The sequence below is a fragment of the Plectropomus leopardus genome, chromosome 9, assembly GCF_026936395.1.
Source record: "Plectropomus leopardus strain MGB_pleo_1.0 chromosome 9, ASM2693639v1, whole genome shotgun sequence".
NCBI lineage: Eukaryota > Metazoa > Chordata > Actinopteri > Perciformes > Serranidae > Plectropomus > Plectropomus leopardus.
In genome coordinates, this window is record NC_142184.1 from 23744343 (window position 1) to 23759329 (window position 14987).

General features: G+C 39.3%; 1 protein-coding gene across 1 annotated transcript in view; it reads right to left on the reverse strand.

The window, feature by feature from the left end:
* Window positions 1–14987, reverse strand: part of LOC121946934 (band 4.1-like protein 1) — a 60652-nt gene that overhangs the window by 12545 nt on the left and 33120 nt on the right. The window contains 8 exon segments of the mRNA XM_088082285.1: window positions 233–408; window positions 2373–2470; window positions 3601–3753; window positions 4891–4978; window positions 5103–5321; window positions 8357–8432; window positions 9825–9867; window positions 11241–11345. Coding sequence (XP_087938411.1) covers window positions 233–408; window positions 2373–2470; window positions 3601–3753; window positions 4891–4978; window positions 5103–5321; window positions 8357–8432; window positions 9825–9867; window positions 11241–11345 — 958 coding nt within the window.

The following is a 14987-nucleotide window of genomic DNA, read 5'->3' on the forward strand; positions in this document are numbered from 1 at the left end:
TCTGACAACATGGGACTCTCAAAGATTTGGTAGGCATTCACCTTATTTTGAGGGCCATAACATAAAAATCAATCAGTTTTGCTGCTGAGAATGCTCAAAGTCTGTTTTCATGCATACATTGCCATCAATCCATTTTAACCCGAAGCATCAGATTCAAGTTAATGACTCTCATTTTAATCCAGGAAATATCAATTAACCTTTATGTGGTCAGTGAAATCATCTGAGTTCTTACCTCCATCAATACTTCGGGGCAACATGTACCTCTTGCTAACAGACCGTTCGAACTGTGGGGCAGGCCTGTCAATCAGAGCACTGGCCTGTCTGGTCTGTGCTTGGGTCCGCCCGCTGTAGCGGAACTTGGAGCCGATCACCAGAAAGCCCTTGGGAGGCGGCTCTGGGGAAACCAACCTGCAGGAAGGTTCAGTTTGTGTAAATGTACTGCAAATACTTGATTCAGCACCTTGTTAACATCTTTTGCTGAATTACACAATTACACAGTCCTACAGGGTTTTTTTTTCTACCGGTCACTAATTTCCTATAATTTTCTAAAAATAACAGTTTGTAACTTGGTAATAATTGTAGGAAAAATACAGACAAAGATCTGGGATTACATCAATTGGAAAGAAACAAAATCCCCCAAACAGCACCTCTACACCTTCCTCGAGTCTTGATGCCATTATGTAGAAGTCACAGTGCCTTGCCAAGAAATAATCTAGCCCTGTAAAACCACAACATACAGTATATTTCACATTTTTCTAGTTGTTTTTTTTTTTTTTTTTACAAATTAAACAGATGGGATACTGGGTGTTAATTTGTGAGTTTTAGAGGTGCTGGTGGGTATATTTTGTTACCTTCAGATAGAACAGCACCAGCATTACAGGAAGGCACACCAGGCCTGGGCCCACCAACTTATACCACTGGTTGATGACAAATGACATAGCTGAAAACTGATGTGTTGCTATAGCCTATAGTAAATTGTCAGTTTCCATCAGTGCAAAATGTGTGTATCAGCGGTTCAGAATGCAGATGCAGTGCAGTCATTGTCATATTTCACTGCTGCAAATGCATTTCCTCTTGAGAATAGAGGAACCCGGAAACAATGTAGGCAGGGCGAGAAGTAGAGCTGAAAATTCCTGCCTGTTTGTCTCTGTGTTGCCTTGAAAACAAGGACCGTCTCTCTTGAGACAAGCGTATGGATTGACAGTGCAGTGCAGCACTGTCTCACTGCTCACTGTGCAGACGGTCTCTCTCCCTGGAATCAAGTTAAACAAATAATCCAGCCAGATCATCCAAAAAAGATAGTGTTTCCTTAAACAGAATTAATTTGTCAGTGTTCTAATTGAATGGATGCACTACAAAAGCCACAGCACAAAAATTAAATATGATAGATAGGATACTATGTTTTATTTTTACACAATATGAGCAACTTACCTGTGTGCCACTTGTAATAAATACAAACTGTCACAGGTAAATAATAAGCCATCCCAGCAATGAAAATATTTTAGAAAAAGACTTTGAATGTCCCATAATCAACCACAAGTGATAGTCATCGTTCACAGCATTGTATCAGTCATTTCTGTTTCAGCAACACTACCTGTTGAAAACAGTCAAAGGAGGGCAAACAGTATCAACCTGTAATATTAAAAGGCCCAGTTAAATTTACTTTAGCCCATCCAAAACTAAAAACATCAGTCATTTTTTTGTTTTAGCGAGACTACCTGTTGGAAACCGTCAAAGGAAGGTTAACAGTATTACCGTCTGAAATTAAAAGGCCAAGACAAAGCTATTTTGCACCATCCAAAATTGAAATTCTTGCGCTGTGCCTTGGACAGAACCATCCTTTAGTTAACCATCCCCTCTTTTTAGCTTAAAATTTTATCATACAAACATGGAAGTAGTATCAGTCTTCCTGTATAGGTTGACTGGTAAAATTGACAAAAGTTTATCTCAACCCAAAGAAATAATCAGTTATTATTTGAAACTTTATACCTTAAGTGCTGAAATGTAGGCTTGCCTGTGCACAATTTTCATGTTTCTGAAAGTTTAGCTGACCCGCTGTGTACTGACTAAAAGACTGTCTAGCTTACAATAGCAATTATTTGGAATTAATTAATTAGAAGAGTACCAATTGATCCCCGTCTCCATTTTACCTAAAATTAGTAGCATAATACTGGGGTCAGGTGCCTTTCTATTACTCTACAGTTACAAATCAGTTCCTTTCCGGGAAATTAAACAGAGCCGTGGAACTATTTGTATAATGAGTGTCACTTGAATGATTGCATTAATGTGCCAAGTGTTAACAGTTCATGCAGTGTGAAACCACTACAGTGCAGAAAAAGTGTGTCTGTGTATCTGTGAGTATCACGTCCTACCTGAAGAAAGTATGGTGCTCAATGCAGACCTTCCACAATCGCTTCGAGGCCCGATGGTTGGGCAGCTTGAAGCCTATGGTGCTCTCAAACTGTTCATACTGAGCCGTGATGGAAATAAGTGGAGGTGGAGAAGGAGGAAGAGGGGAGGTGAAGAAGAAAAGGAGAGTGAAGGGAGTGAGTGTGGGGAGAGATGGAGGGATGGTGGCAGGGGTGAATTGTGTTTACTCCGCAGCAATGGAGAAATCAATGCTGTTTTTCTGTTTGCTCGTAGAAATATATTCTCCCACTGCCATGTCAGGCTTTCCATCTCTAACCAACCCACAAATTAGCCATTCACACACTCACTCCATCAGATGTTCAGTGGCGTGAGCAGAAGAAGATGCTTTCACATCAATAGGTTATTAGCAATGTAACAGGTCTTTAAACATCAGGACCAGTCCATCCACAAGAGGAAGCCAACTCTTGTTCCATACACACCAAATGGGGGCCAGTTTAGAATAAAACAGCTTTAAAACACAATCATGACCCTTCTGGCAAATTTGAGGTGACAGCTGACTTAAGAGGATAGATCTGCAGGACAAAGTATGTGCACAGAATGGCCTTGCTATTCACCATGAAGACATCAATGTCTTTAACAATGGATGCAAAACACACTGCAGATACCCTAAAGGCCAAATAATGAAGGAAGGAAAAAAAAAAACAGCAAATCATAATAATTTTAGATTGTTGAAAACCAGAGCAAGCATAATGTGGTTCTAACATTTGCAAGTAAAATCCTTGATGAAAGTGCAAATCCTCTTGACTGGCTAATCACACTTTAAAGTCACTGTAGAGGAAGAGAGACGTAAGGGAAGAATAACAGCATGACCTATCAGTCCAGTCTTTAAGAACGTATCTTTGAGGGCTATAAATAATGTCCTTGTCAGTCGTCACATGGTTTGCTGTAGATAAATCTCAAAAGAAACACTTTTATCAAACCATGAAATGACTATTTATGCTGCTTGAGACGACTCAAGAGAGACAATGATGTAATTTTAACAACTGTGAAACCATGAAATAGAAATGTGGAGTTGGCTCTTTACCAAATGATCCTTTATTCCACTTGCCTCTGCGCTGCCTGAATGACTGTTATGCGCTGTTTTAGTGAGAAAGTGCAGGCAATAATTGCGTAGTGAACTCCTAAGTCAAGCAAGATGCAAAAGACAAGATATTGACAGTTTTTATTCACCTCTCCTGGGCGGATCTTGATGTAGAAGTTGCTTCTCTTATAGGAGATCTTTAGGATTTTTGGCCAGGCAAATCGGTTGATCCTTAGACGGTCGCGGTAGATGAGCAGACCGTTGGCACTCACACCGAGCATTATGTCAATTCCCTCTGAATCCTGGTGAGCACAGGCACTGAGCATCAGAAAACCTCAGACAAAAGAGCAATGGCAGTTTCCAAATACCTAAAGAAATATTTCACCACTGGAAAGATGGTCTTTTCACAAAACTAGGCTGTCTATGTATTCGAAAGACATAAATACTTTTAAAGTTGATGCTACATGACCACACAAAACAAAGGAAAAGGGCTGTGGCATCCGCTTTTTCTGAAGAGGTAGAAAACCAACAACAACCTGAATGTGCTGCGCCGCACCGGACCAATAAATGTCACCGCTGGCAGGTGACATAATGCAAGCTTGTCTGTATTGACACAGGGCGTATGGTGGCCAGCTGATAACAATCTCCAAGAACAGGTAAACACTAAACTAAAATATGTTTATAAAAACACTGGGGGCAAGAAATATGCAATGCAGTATTAAGATTTTGGTTTTTATTTGTTTAGCACTTCTTAGTTTTAATTTTTGATCTCAGTATTATCAGTCTCTGTGGGCACAAAACAGGATACAATACGACCACCGCTTCTTGCTCACATATTCTCATATTACACAGAATAGTGCATTAAAACATGTTTCTGAATACATGTTAGGCAAGAAAAATGCATTGAAGTCACAGAATATTGGTTCACATTTTGTCATGACAGCTTAGTTTTACCACTTGATCTCAGTTTTTTTCGGCCTTCCTTTACACAATATAGAAAACCGTATGGTGCCCGCTTCCTGTTCATAAATTCTCGTATTACAGCCAAACAGTGCACTAAAAAATGTTTCTGAAGACATTTTTAGGCAATACAGTAACAAAACTTGGTTTATACTTGATCAGCACTTCCGAGCTTGGTCTGCATTTAAGAGAGACAAAAAGGGGTGAGTGTCTCTCTCAATCCATTACTATACTCTTTGTGTCCCTGGTGGTGGGCATACGAAAATACTAAAGTACAATCTGTAGTTCGAGCAACAGCCAAAGATCCAGCGAAAATCTGCTAAATCATATGTTTAAGCTGAGAGATGAGCATGAAGATGTGGGCGCTGGCAAGATGGAGCGAAGTTTACAAGAGTTCACTGACATGTATGACTCACATGGTTATGATAAAAAGCTGGTTGAAAATTGGAAAAGTATACTTATCAGACATATCTCGGTACCTTAGCATGATGCAGATCTACTCCATACATTGAAAGCTTCTTGGCATTTTCTAGAAAGTTCACCTCTGCCTCGGCTGGGCTCATTCCCCTATGACACAAATGCCACACATGATTCATCACTTCATTCCAATATACACCCCACAAATCAAAAATACCAGCCATTATCGTCATGGCATTCAATTTAATTAACAGAGATGCATTTTTTATCTGACCTGTAGTTACGGTGCAGCTCCATTACTCTCTCCTCCAGCTCACGTGTCTGGTTGGGTGCAAAACGGAAGTCGCTGACGTAGTCAGGGCCATGTTCCTCGGGCTCGTAGTCTCCCAGCTCAGCCTGGACGGTGTAGGAGCCCAGAAGGGCGTGGGTGACAAATGAGCAGGGCAGACGGCCAGACAGGATGTCATCTCTCAGCTGCAGGCACAGGTAGTACCTAAACAAAATGCATTTTTTTCTATCAGGAAACATTTACAGGAGCCACTACTGGACTTTTCAGACACCGTCCTTATTTGTTGTTTTAAGTTTTTTAAGCAATACTAATGGCATGGCTCTCAGGATAACAATTTATGTGTGTCTGTCTGTCAGTCAGTCCCCTTCTTTTCAAAAAGAAATATCTCAACAACTCATTGAAGAAATGCCATTACATTACCATTTTTGATATTCATGTTTGACTTAACTTAATGGCACTAGAAGATCTATGTTTTACTCTTACTAATACTTGTGTAAGACAGAATACCTGTAAGTATTCTATTATTCCTGTCATCGTGCAGCTTCTATGCCTTGATTAAGTCAATATTCTATACAATAATTAGATGGATAATGTAGGTCCTATCGCACATAACTCAAGCCAACATCTGTGCCTATTCTCAAGTAAAAGCTATTCACTCAAATTATCGAAAGAATTTTGTTTGTTTGTTACTTAATCAAAGACAGCACTTCCAATGAGAACTCTAATGAGTGTTGTTTATCAAGAGTAATTGGAATACTGTTTTGGCAAAGTTATACGCAAACACTTTGAGCACCACAAATCACAAACTCAACTGGAGTGGCATAAACTCCAGCAATATCTCCAAATCTTGCACACAAAACTGATAGCATCTGAACAGCATATTACCACAAGAGGTAAGCAAGAAAATGTGTTTGTGTGATTTGGGTGAATGGGCAATTTAAGCAGTTCCTTATGGGTAATTTGCCACTAAAGGCCTTTGCACACTGAGTCTGTTTTTTTGTATGAAATTTTCACACGTCTAAAAATAAATATGACCCCACAACATGTCAAACACAACTGCCTACTGACTCTAAAACTTTCATCTGTCATTAAAGTTTTCAGAAGAGGTTCAATTTTCTGTGTTTTCCGTATCCATTAAAAGCTTTTAGAGAGTTGTTTCACTACTAATCAGTGAAGAAAATGTGGCAGTGGGACACACGTGCAACAAAAGAGAGGAACGGGGAGCACAGTATTGTTTCATAGCTCACTTTCAACTGGTCGGATTTTAGCATTCAGGTGGATGATGACAAGGTGGAGGATGTGGATTGCAGTCCCACAGACAGCAAGAGACAGTGTGAAGACAGAGAGGGAGGACAGCTCAGCTCTGTCATGCAGCTGCAGTGCCAAATGCAAAACATGGGGAGAAACTGGTGACAGCCAGATAGGTACCTCCAGTCGGGAGAAGCAAGGGAGGAAATGTGTCTTATGTTTTCTCGTATTGCAAGTTTTCGCAATGAATAGCACAATAAAATGCACTGGACTCAATGTGCAAGGGCCCTTATACTGTGCATGTGTGTTTGTTGTTGTTTTTTGATCATGATTTTAATACTTGGTCCTAACCTAATCCTGAAAATATTCCATAAACTCAGTATACATGTCTGCATGAAGTACATACATTCTAGACAAAAGTCTAGGAACAAAAACAGACATTGCTTGTACCAGCCTATCTTGAACAAAGATCATGTGCCACAGATTTGATTTGTTGACTGTTCTAAGATAAACTGATTTTTATTTAGGTATTTAAGTGTCCTGCTCCACATGTCGTCCAGCCCTTATGGACTAATGACACACTAAACCAAAAGAAAGACAGTCACATAATTGTTCATAATGTTCACAAATACAGACAGGTCTTGTGATCAAGGTTTGATATGCCACCAGCAGCTGGTTTCAGTTGAACAAAATGTTGCTAGTAGCAACCACTACTGGCAGTTCTAAGTTTAACTGACATCATTACTTCCAGCCTCTGGTCAGAAATGTTTTTCAATCTTGAAACCCATCGGCTATAGATCTGGCGATGATAAGCCAGGGGCAACAGCTGATATTTCTGGGGTGCCAGTGTAGCCAGCAGATATTCAAGCCAAAAATTTTCAGTGCACCAGTCATTTTGGCTAATCACCATGTGATATCTACATATGAATGCAGATATTTAAAAAAAAAGAAAAAGAAAAAGAAAAAGAAAAAGAAAAAGAAAAAGAAAAAAACGAACAAAAAGCTAAACCATTGGGGTGCCCGTTAGCTCAGTGGATAGTGTGGATGCCCGATGTACAAGGGCTGTTTTTCTTGCTGCAGGTCGCTAGGGGTTCGCTTCCAGCTTGTGGCCCTTTGCTGCATGTCATCCCCGCTCTCTAATCCTTTCGTCTAATAAAGGCAAAAAAGAAAAAAAAAAAAAAAAAAAGGAAAAAAAAAGCTAAATCATCATGACACAAAAGCCAGTGGGTTCCAAGATTGCATTTCAGCCTGTGCATTCTGTATAATATGATCTTCACACTGACTGTTTACCTGGTGCTCAAAAATGATTGGTCACCATGTCTCGGACTACAAATGAAAACCACAACATTTCTGAAACCAGGAACTTGTACCATTGCCTACAGATTCTGCATGCTTGTGCCTTTTTTGTTTATAGAAATTACAAATGTTTTCACAGACATTCTTTACTCCTTAAATGCAGTTGTTGGAGCTAGGCATTACTCAATATGTTGCTATAACATTCTATGTTATGGACTACGCTGTGGATTCCTGTTTGTTCCTGTCTGAACATTAATAATGTTGTTGTGTGTAATAGTACGTTGAGTTATTACTGATGACACTGTTTTTTTCCTGGCATTTTAATGTGACAGGTAGTTAGTCTATATTGTGAGTCAAGTATCCTTGATATTGTAGTGTACCAATTAATTCTTTCAAGATATTTTGTTTAACTACTATTGTTTATAACATCTCATCATTTTAATATTTGTGATCACTCTGAATGAAATTTTCACAGTTTCACAATTGCGTCCAAATACTATTTAACCAAATGTCTTCTACTTTTATTAAAAATGTGTTAAACTTGCATCATCGGGTGCCTTACCTGTTAGGTTATTTATATAAATCCTGCCAAACTGAAATGTCCACAGGATTACTCGACAATTCAGCTTTAGTGAACCAAAACAAACAGGGTTTTTAACTGTGAGTAGTGTTGTTGTTTTGATATCAGCTCCTACCTGGTGATGTCTTCAATGAGCACAGACGGGTCTGGAGGATAGAACTTGACAGAAAATCCAAAGATCCAGGAGCCAACTGAGGACAAACCACAAGCAAGGTTGTTTTACAAAAGAGCTACATGTCTGTTGATTTGTATGACCACATGTGTATGTATGGGTATGAATAAGGCAAGTTTCGGACACATTTCAGACTGAAGACCACTTACAGTTTGTCCAACAAGGGACAAAAGCAATCTTGCCCTAATGGGGGAAATCCTGCCACGCAGTTGTATGCCTCCACACACCAGTCAAGCTGCACTTAAAATTTACATTGTTGTCTGTGAAAACATGGATGCTACACACACATATTTCCCCTGGAAGCACAGAAGATCTGTACAAACAGCAATGTTTCAAGGGGGGCATCCAAGATTAGTGTCACAAATATCTCCCGTTCTGTTCCTGACTATTTTTTCAGAATATTATAATGTCACACTTGACCTCTGACCTCTTGGATATAAAATGTCAGAACTTTGTCAACATTTAGCATGGGAATTCTTGATTTATGGCCAAAGACATGTTTTATGAGGTCACAGTGACCTCCAAGTGGACATCTGTGCCAAATTTAAGAAAACTGCCTCAAAGCCATCTTGAGATATTGTGTTCCTGATAATCACAATTGCAAGGTCACAGTGACCCCAACCTTTGATCACCAAATTCTAATCAGCTTAATCTATAGATATCACGTTCACAAGAATAATACAGACAAAGGTGACTTTTACCTTTGATCTTTGACCATCAAAATAGGATCAGTTCATTCTTCAGGAGCAAATTCAAGAAAAAAAAATCCCTCACAGCATTCTTGAGGTAATGCGTTAACGAAAAGATGCAAGATCACAGTCACCTTGACCTTTCAGTTATGTCCACCAAAATCAAATCCGTTCATCCTTGAGTCTAAGTGAACATTTGTGCCAAATTTGAAAAAGTTCCCTAAAGGTTTTCTTAAGATTTTGCATTCACAAGTATTAGAGAGATGAGGTAACAGGGACCTTAACCTCTGACAGTCATAATCTAATCAGTTCATCCTTGAGTCCAACACGATGTTTCTGCAAAATTTGAAGAAATTCCCTCATGGCGTTCTTGAAATATCGCAATTACAAGAATGAGCGGACGGACAGACGTACGTATGAACAGATAACCTGAAAATATATTACCTCCAGCCTCGGCTAGTGCAAGCGTGGAGGTATAAAAAAGCCGATTTTGGGGTCAGTGGTGAAGGTTAGGGTTAAGTTAATATTGGGCTAGTGGATATGGTCAGGGTTAACATAAATCTCCAGGAAATGAATTTAAGTGTATGTAATTTCCCCAAAAGTGACCCAGTAAACATATGTGTGTGTGTATGTGTGTGTGTGTGTGTGTGTGTGTGTGTGACTGAGAAAGAAGGAGAGAGAGAGTGTGAGTGAATGAGTGAGTGAATGTCTGCTGCACTTACCCCGAATTTGCTTCTTAATCTCTTTGGAGGGATCCAACCAATGCTGATAAGGAAAGAAAGAGACAATCCCCTTTGAGAAATTCAACCTCAGCAAAATCATCCATATTCACATTTTTAAAAGCCCTTTTAAGAACTCTACCTATCTCACCGACTGCTCTCCCCCTTTCTAAATCTATTCCCTTGCTGAAGTTAAATATATTCACCCGACAAGAAAATGAATGAAGGCTTCTATAAACACTGAAAGCATCAATATTGGGGCTATAAATGACAGTTGAATCCAGCTCCCTTCGCTTAATGTCACGAGAGCTTTCATGGTGCACTGTAGACCCTGTGCACCATTTTTAAAAGGCCATTCTGTCTAATCACATTTTAGAAGGTTAAAGGCCATGTATGCCACTCTCAGGCTGTACGCAGTTAAGTAAGGTTAAAAGGGCAACCGGGGACTCGCTGCTTTATAACACCTGGAAAAACAGTCTGGATAAATGGGCCGCTTGGCTGAAAGACGAGGTGACATTTGCTCTGAAATCAGAGACAAAATCCAATCCAAAAAAAGTAAATGATCTATTAATAGCACGTAAAAAGAAACAGCAAATTTGCTGTCAACACGTATTTTTGGCTTTGGACTCTACAAAGCTATTCACAGCAGAAGGACCTAAATCACCCCCACATAATGTCAATAATGATTACAGAAGAGAAGATCTTCTGAGCAGAAGATCAAACCTAAAGTCTGTTCCACTTTAGATGATGTTACACAGTAAACAAGCATGAGCTGCAGAGTGCTTGCAAATCAATGGATCAAGAAACACATCATTAACAAATAAAAATGCACTACTTCCACAACAACTTTAAATCTGCTTCACCATTTTGTGCCAGACTTGTATCCAGTAAACAACAGATTAGATTTCTGAGGGCTCCTGTGTTCACTTAAATGCTTTATTACATGCTGTGTGTCAACTCCGCTTGTTAAAAATTCTATCATATAAAGTGTAGAAAAATAGAAATGTTACCACATGAGAGTATTTAATTTTATTTTATGGATAAGAACTTAATGAATGCTCAGCAAATAATGCATAAATCTAGACATCTAATAAACACCTAATGCACGCATACACCTAATCACTCTGTGTGTGTGTGTGTGTGTGTGTGTGTGTGTGTGTGTGTGGTCTCTCTAAGCCACATTTGGAAATTAATTTTGGACTTCACACCAGCTGATACAGGGTAGACCAGGACTGTTTTTCATTTGGTGCAATTTCGGCTGCATTTGGCTTAAGCAACAGAGGCTCAATTACGGCTCTCAGAAAGAGTAAAAATCTATTTATATTCCTCAAGTAAAATATCTTAATGCATGTGTGTGTGTGTGTGTGTGTGTGTGTGTGTGTGTGTGTGTGTGTGTGTGTGTGTTGCTGTGTGTCTGACCTTGGCATTGTCTGTGTCCTGGAAAGTCAGGCCAAAGTAGTCCCTCTCCAGCAGGTTCAGATGGCCACACACCATGTCCAGCAGGGTCTGGCCCTTGGCAAATTTCTGTTACACACACACACAAATATGTACACAAACATATAAGAACACACAGCGAGTGGGCAGGTGACACAGTGCAGGTTCAGGTTTTCTGAACATTGTGTACTGTGAAAAACAAAAAGATGAGGACAGCGTGTAATAATGCAATTCAATAAACATATGTAAGAATGCTAGGCATCTGCTGGCCAAGATCTTAAAGGAATACTTTACCCACAAAATAACCATTTGTATATCAATTAGTCAGGCTGTTTTACCTTAACTGCTAAGAAAACTGTTTTTCTTGTATGCCTCGACAAAACTGGCAAACACATTGATTTATTGATTGACTGAGGGCCACCAAACACAGTGACAATGCATGTGTTTGGGAAGTACTGATCACATGACTAGGTAAATAAGACTTGAATTATACTGCACGAGTTGGCGAGTTTATAAACTGATGTTTTGATTTAGTTTTGCTGTCGTCAAACATGGACGCCTTTTGTTTGAATTCACTTAGAATTTGAATTTGTTTAAAAAAAGTTTCCAATAGGGATTCTTTGTTCACTGTGGAGGCATGTTGAAAAAAACCAACTTTTTTTTTAAACAAATTCACCTTAAAATGAGGTGAATAACTAATACACAAAAGGTAATTGGAGGGGTTAAGTATTCCTTTAAGAAAGACTCAATTCTAGAGAAACAGTGTGAAAAGAACCAGTTGAGTTTCTAGGGCTGTAAGCATTAACGCGTTAATTGCGATGCAAATAAGGTCCATACATAATGCAAAGTTAGTTTAAATTTTGGCAATGGAAAAATAGCATGGTCATTTCACAGGGGTCCCTTGACTTGTGACCTCAAGATATCTTAATGATAATGTGTTCTATGGGTACCCATGAGTCTCCCCACAAACATGCCCACTTTGTGCTAGTACCATGCAGTTTTTTGCCATCATTTGATTCCTTATCAAGACAATCTGGAAAGAATCACTTTACCTTGTCTGTATGGACTTCATCACTGTTTTGTAATGCATAATAATGAAATTGAAAAAATGCAATTAAAAAAATGCAATGAATCGCTTTTAACTATTGTAATGCTGTGATTATTTGTGATTTTAAAAATGATTAATTTGACAGCCCAATTTTTAATCCTTCATGAAAGACAAACACATTCATTTTTTACTCCACTCAAATACTTAAAAGCACTTCAAACTAAACAGTGTGAAAGACTATTTTCTTGGTGAAATATTTCCTATTGTCTGCAATAGGTGCTAATGTTGCCAAATGCCATGCCCAATCGATCAATAACTCAATATATTTTGCCCTTTTACATGAGAGGCATGCAAGAAAAATGTTTTCTTCACATATTCAAGGTATCAGCATGACTAATTGATATACAAATAGCAATTTGCGGGTGAAGTATCCCTTTGAGCCTTATACAGCATATCTGTATGGGAACCTTTGTTGCGTGTCATGACCTTCTTTTTCTCCCCAGATTTCCTGTCTACATCTACACTATTTGCAAAATCTGAAAAAAAATCTTTATAGCTGTATATTATTATTATACTAGACAATAATATCCTATACTTATAGTATCTTTATTCTTTTTTTTATAACACAAAGGTGTGGGGGGAAAAAGGGGGGGCATAAAAATCCACCCTGACTGTGCTCTGAGAGAAGCATCCAATCTGTCCTCTCCCCTGTTGAGCAGGAGGAGCTACACTCTGTATGCCTATATAAGGGGAGGAAATGTATTTCGCATCAGTGGCATTTCAACAGACCACACCTATTTTCTTTCCAGCCCTTCAGGGCTGAAAACAAGGCCTCTGTGGGATGCACAGACGGCCCTGGCATAAAACTATCTCCACACACACATGCACAGACACAGAGAAGCACATACACACAGGAACACATGCGCCAGATTCATCTCCTAGGGAAACCTGGCTCCTATGGCGACAAAGCAACCAAGCAGCTGTTACCATGGAAACAGAAGTAATAGGTCCCTTCTGTATGTGCCCTCTCACTTTCTCTATCTCTGGTTACTACAAGGCCACCACAGAGCTTTGTTCAGCCCTTGTAGGAGAAGTCAGTAGCACAGTCAGCAAACGTTTTAAATATTTAAGAAAGACTAATTAATTAACCATTATAGAGTGATCTGTCTCTCAATCATATCAATAATAATTTATATCCTGCTGCACTGAGGCCACCATGGGCGAAGCAGTGAGAGAATAATGCTGATTAACAGGCAGAGGCTGCAGTCAGTGATTTTTTGGGGAGCGGCGCATACATTCGATTTTCTTACAAAATGAAATTGCAACACACATCTCAGGTGGTCCCCCAAGCATGGCAACCAATTCAGGAGTTGCTGATGGGATTTCGTTGTCGCTCCAATTGGCTCCAATCACATTTCTGTAACTAGTTCTGTGGGCTGATTGTGTTAGCAGCCATTTGGCGTAATCCTAGAAATCCATTTTGCTGATCGGCTCGCCCATGCAAACAAGATGAGGAGAGACAGTTTGTGTATGTGTGTATGTGTGTATGTGTATATGTGTGTGTGAGTGTGAGTGTGTGTCTGTGTATGAATGGGTTAATGGCTGTTCTAAGAGAAAGTTAATCTTTCAAACTTAGTCACTTTAAGTGATGCAGGCGGAGGGATAGCACTTTGGAATCAAATAAGTAGAGAGAAAAACTGCAGAGACAAGTTAGCCTGAGTTGGTGATGCAAGACAATAGCACGGCTTTGTTCTCAGATACGGTTCTAAAACTTTACAGTTACTTTAGGGAAACAAATGAAAAACAATCCCGCTAGTGACAGAACAACTCCAGCAGTTAAAGGAGTACTTTAGCAAGACTGTTTTTTACAATGGTAAAAATTAAAGCAGCAGAGGTCAAGGTATCCTGATTTTGAATCCCTAGCATGGATGAACCTCACAAAATGCTGGACCTTCCCTTACATATCATTATATTATATATATTCATTGGACCTGCTGATAAATGCCAACATTTTTCAAATCCCACACACTCCGTTTTGAAAACAGGCCTTCTGTTATAAATATATAAATAAAATATAAGGCCTTAAAACCCAAAACAAGATAACCTTGATGACATCGCCAGACTTCAGAAAGCTCCCTCCAGTGCAAAATAAAAACTTCCTTAACCTGTTTTCATAGGCTTTGTAGTACTCCTCATGATGAGTAATGCTCGGTTCAAAGTACACATCTTTAGCCCTGATTTTCTGCTCACCAACAGTTTTTGAAGCTCCATGAAAACAGCACCAGATCAGAGGAAAATCCGCATTGGCATGACACTCAAGTGTAACTTGTGAACTGTTCAAAGATGTGCGTGTTAGAGAAAAGACGGAGAGAAGGTAAGAGAAGGTGAACTATTGCTCACAATGTTTCTGCAAGTTGTTAATATCTTTTAACATTTCCAAAAGATACTAAAATAAACCCATGATATTTGCAAGCACCTGCCTGGCAGGCGATTCAACCATCGGGCAGGTTGACTCGCGCATCACAGCACATAAGCCTAATCATCAGGTATACCTCCTGGTGAAATATCCTGAATCCTGTAGTATGTTCATCGTTCAGTCATGCTGTATGAAAACCACCATGACTTCAAGAATCCTGATTACAAGACAGCAAGTTGTGCATAGTATGAACAGTACAGTGATGACT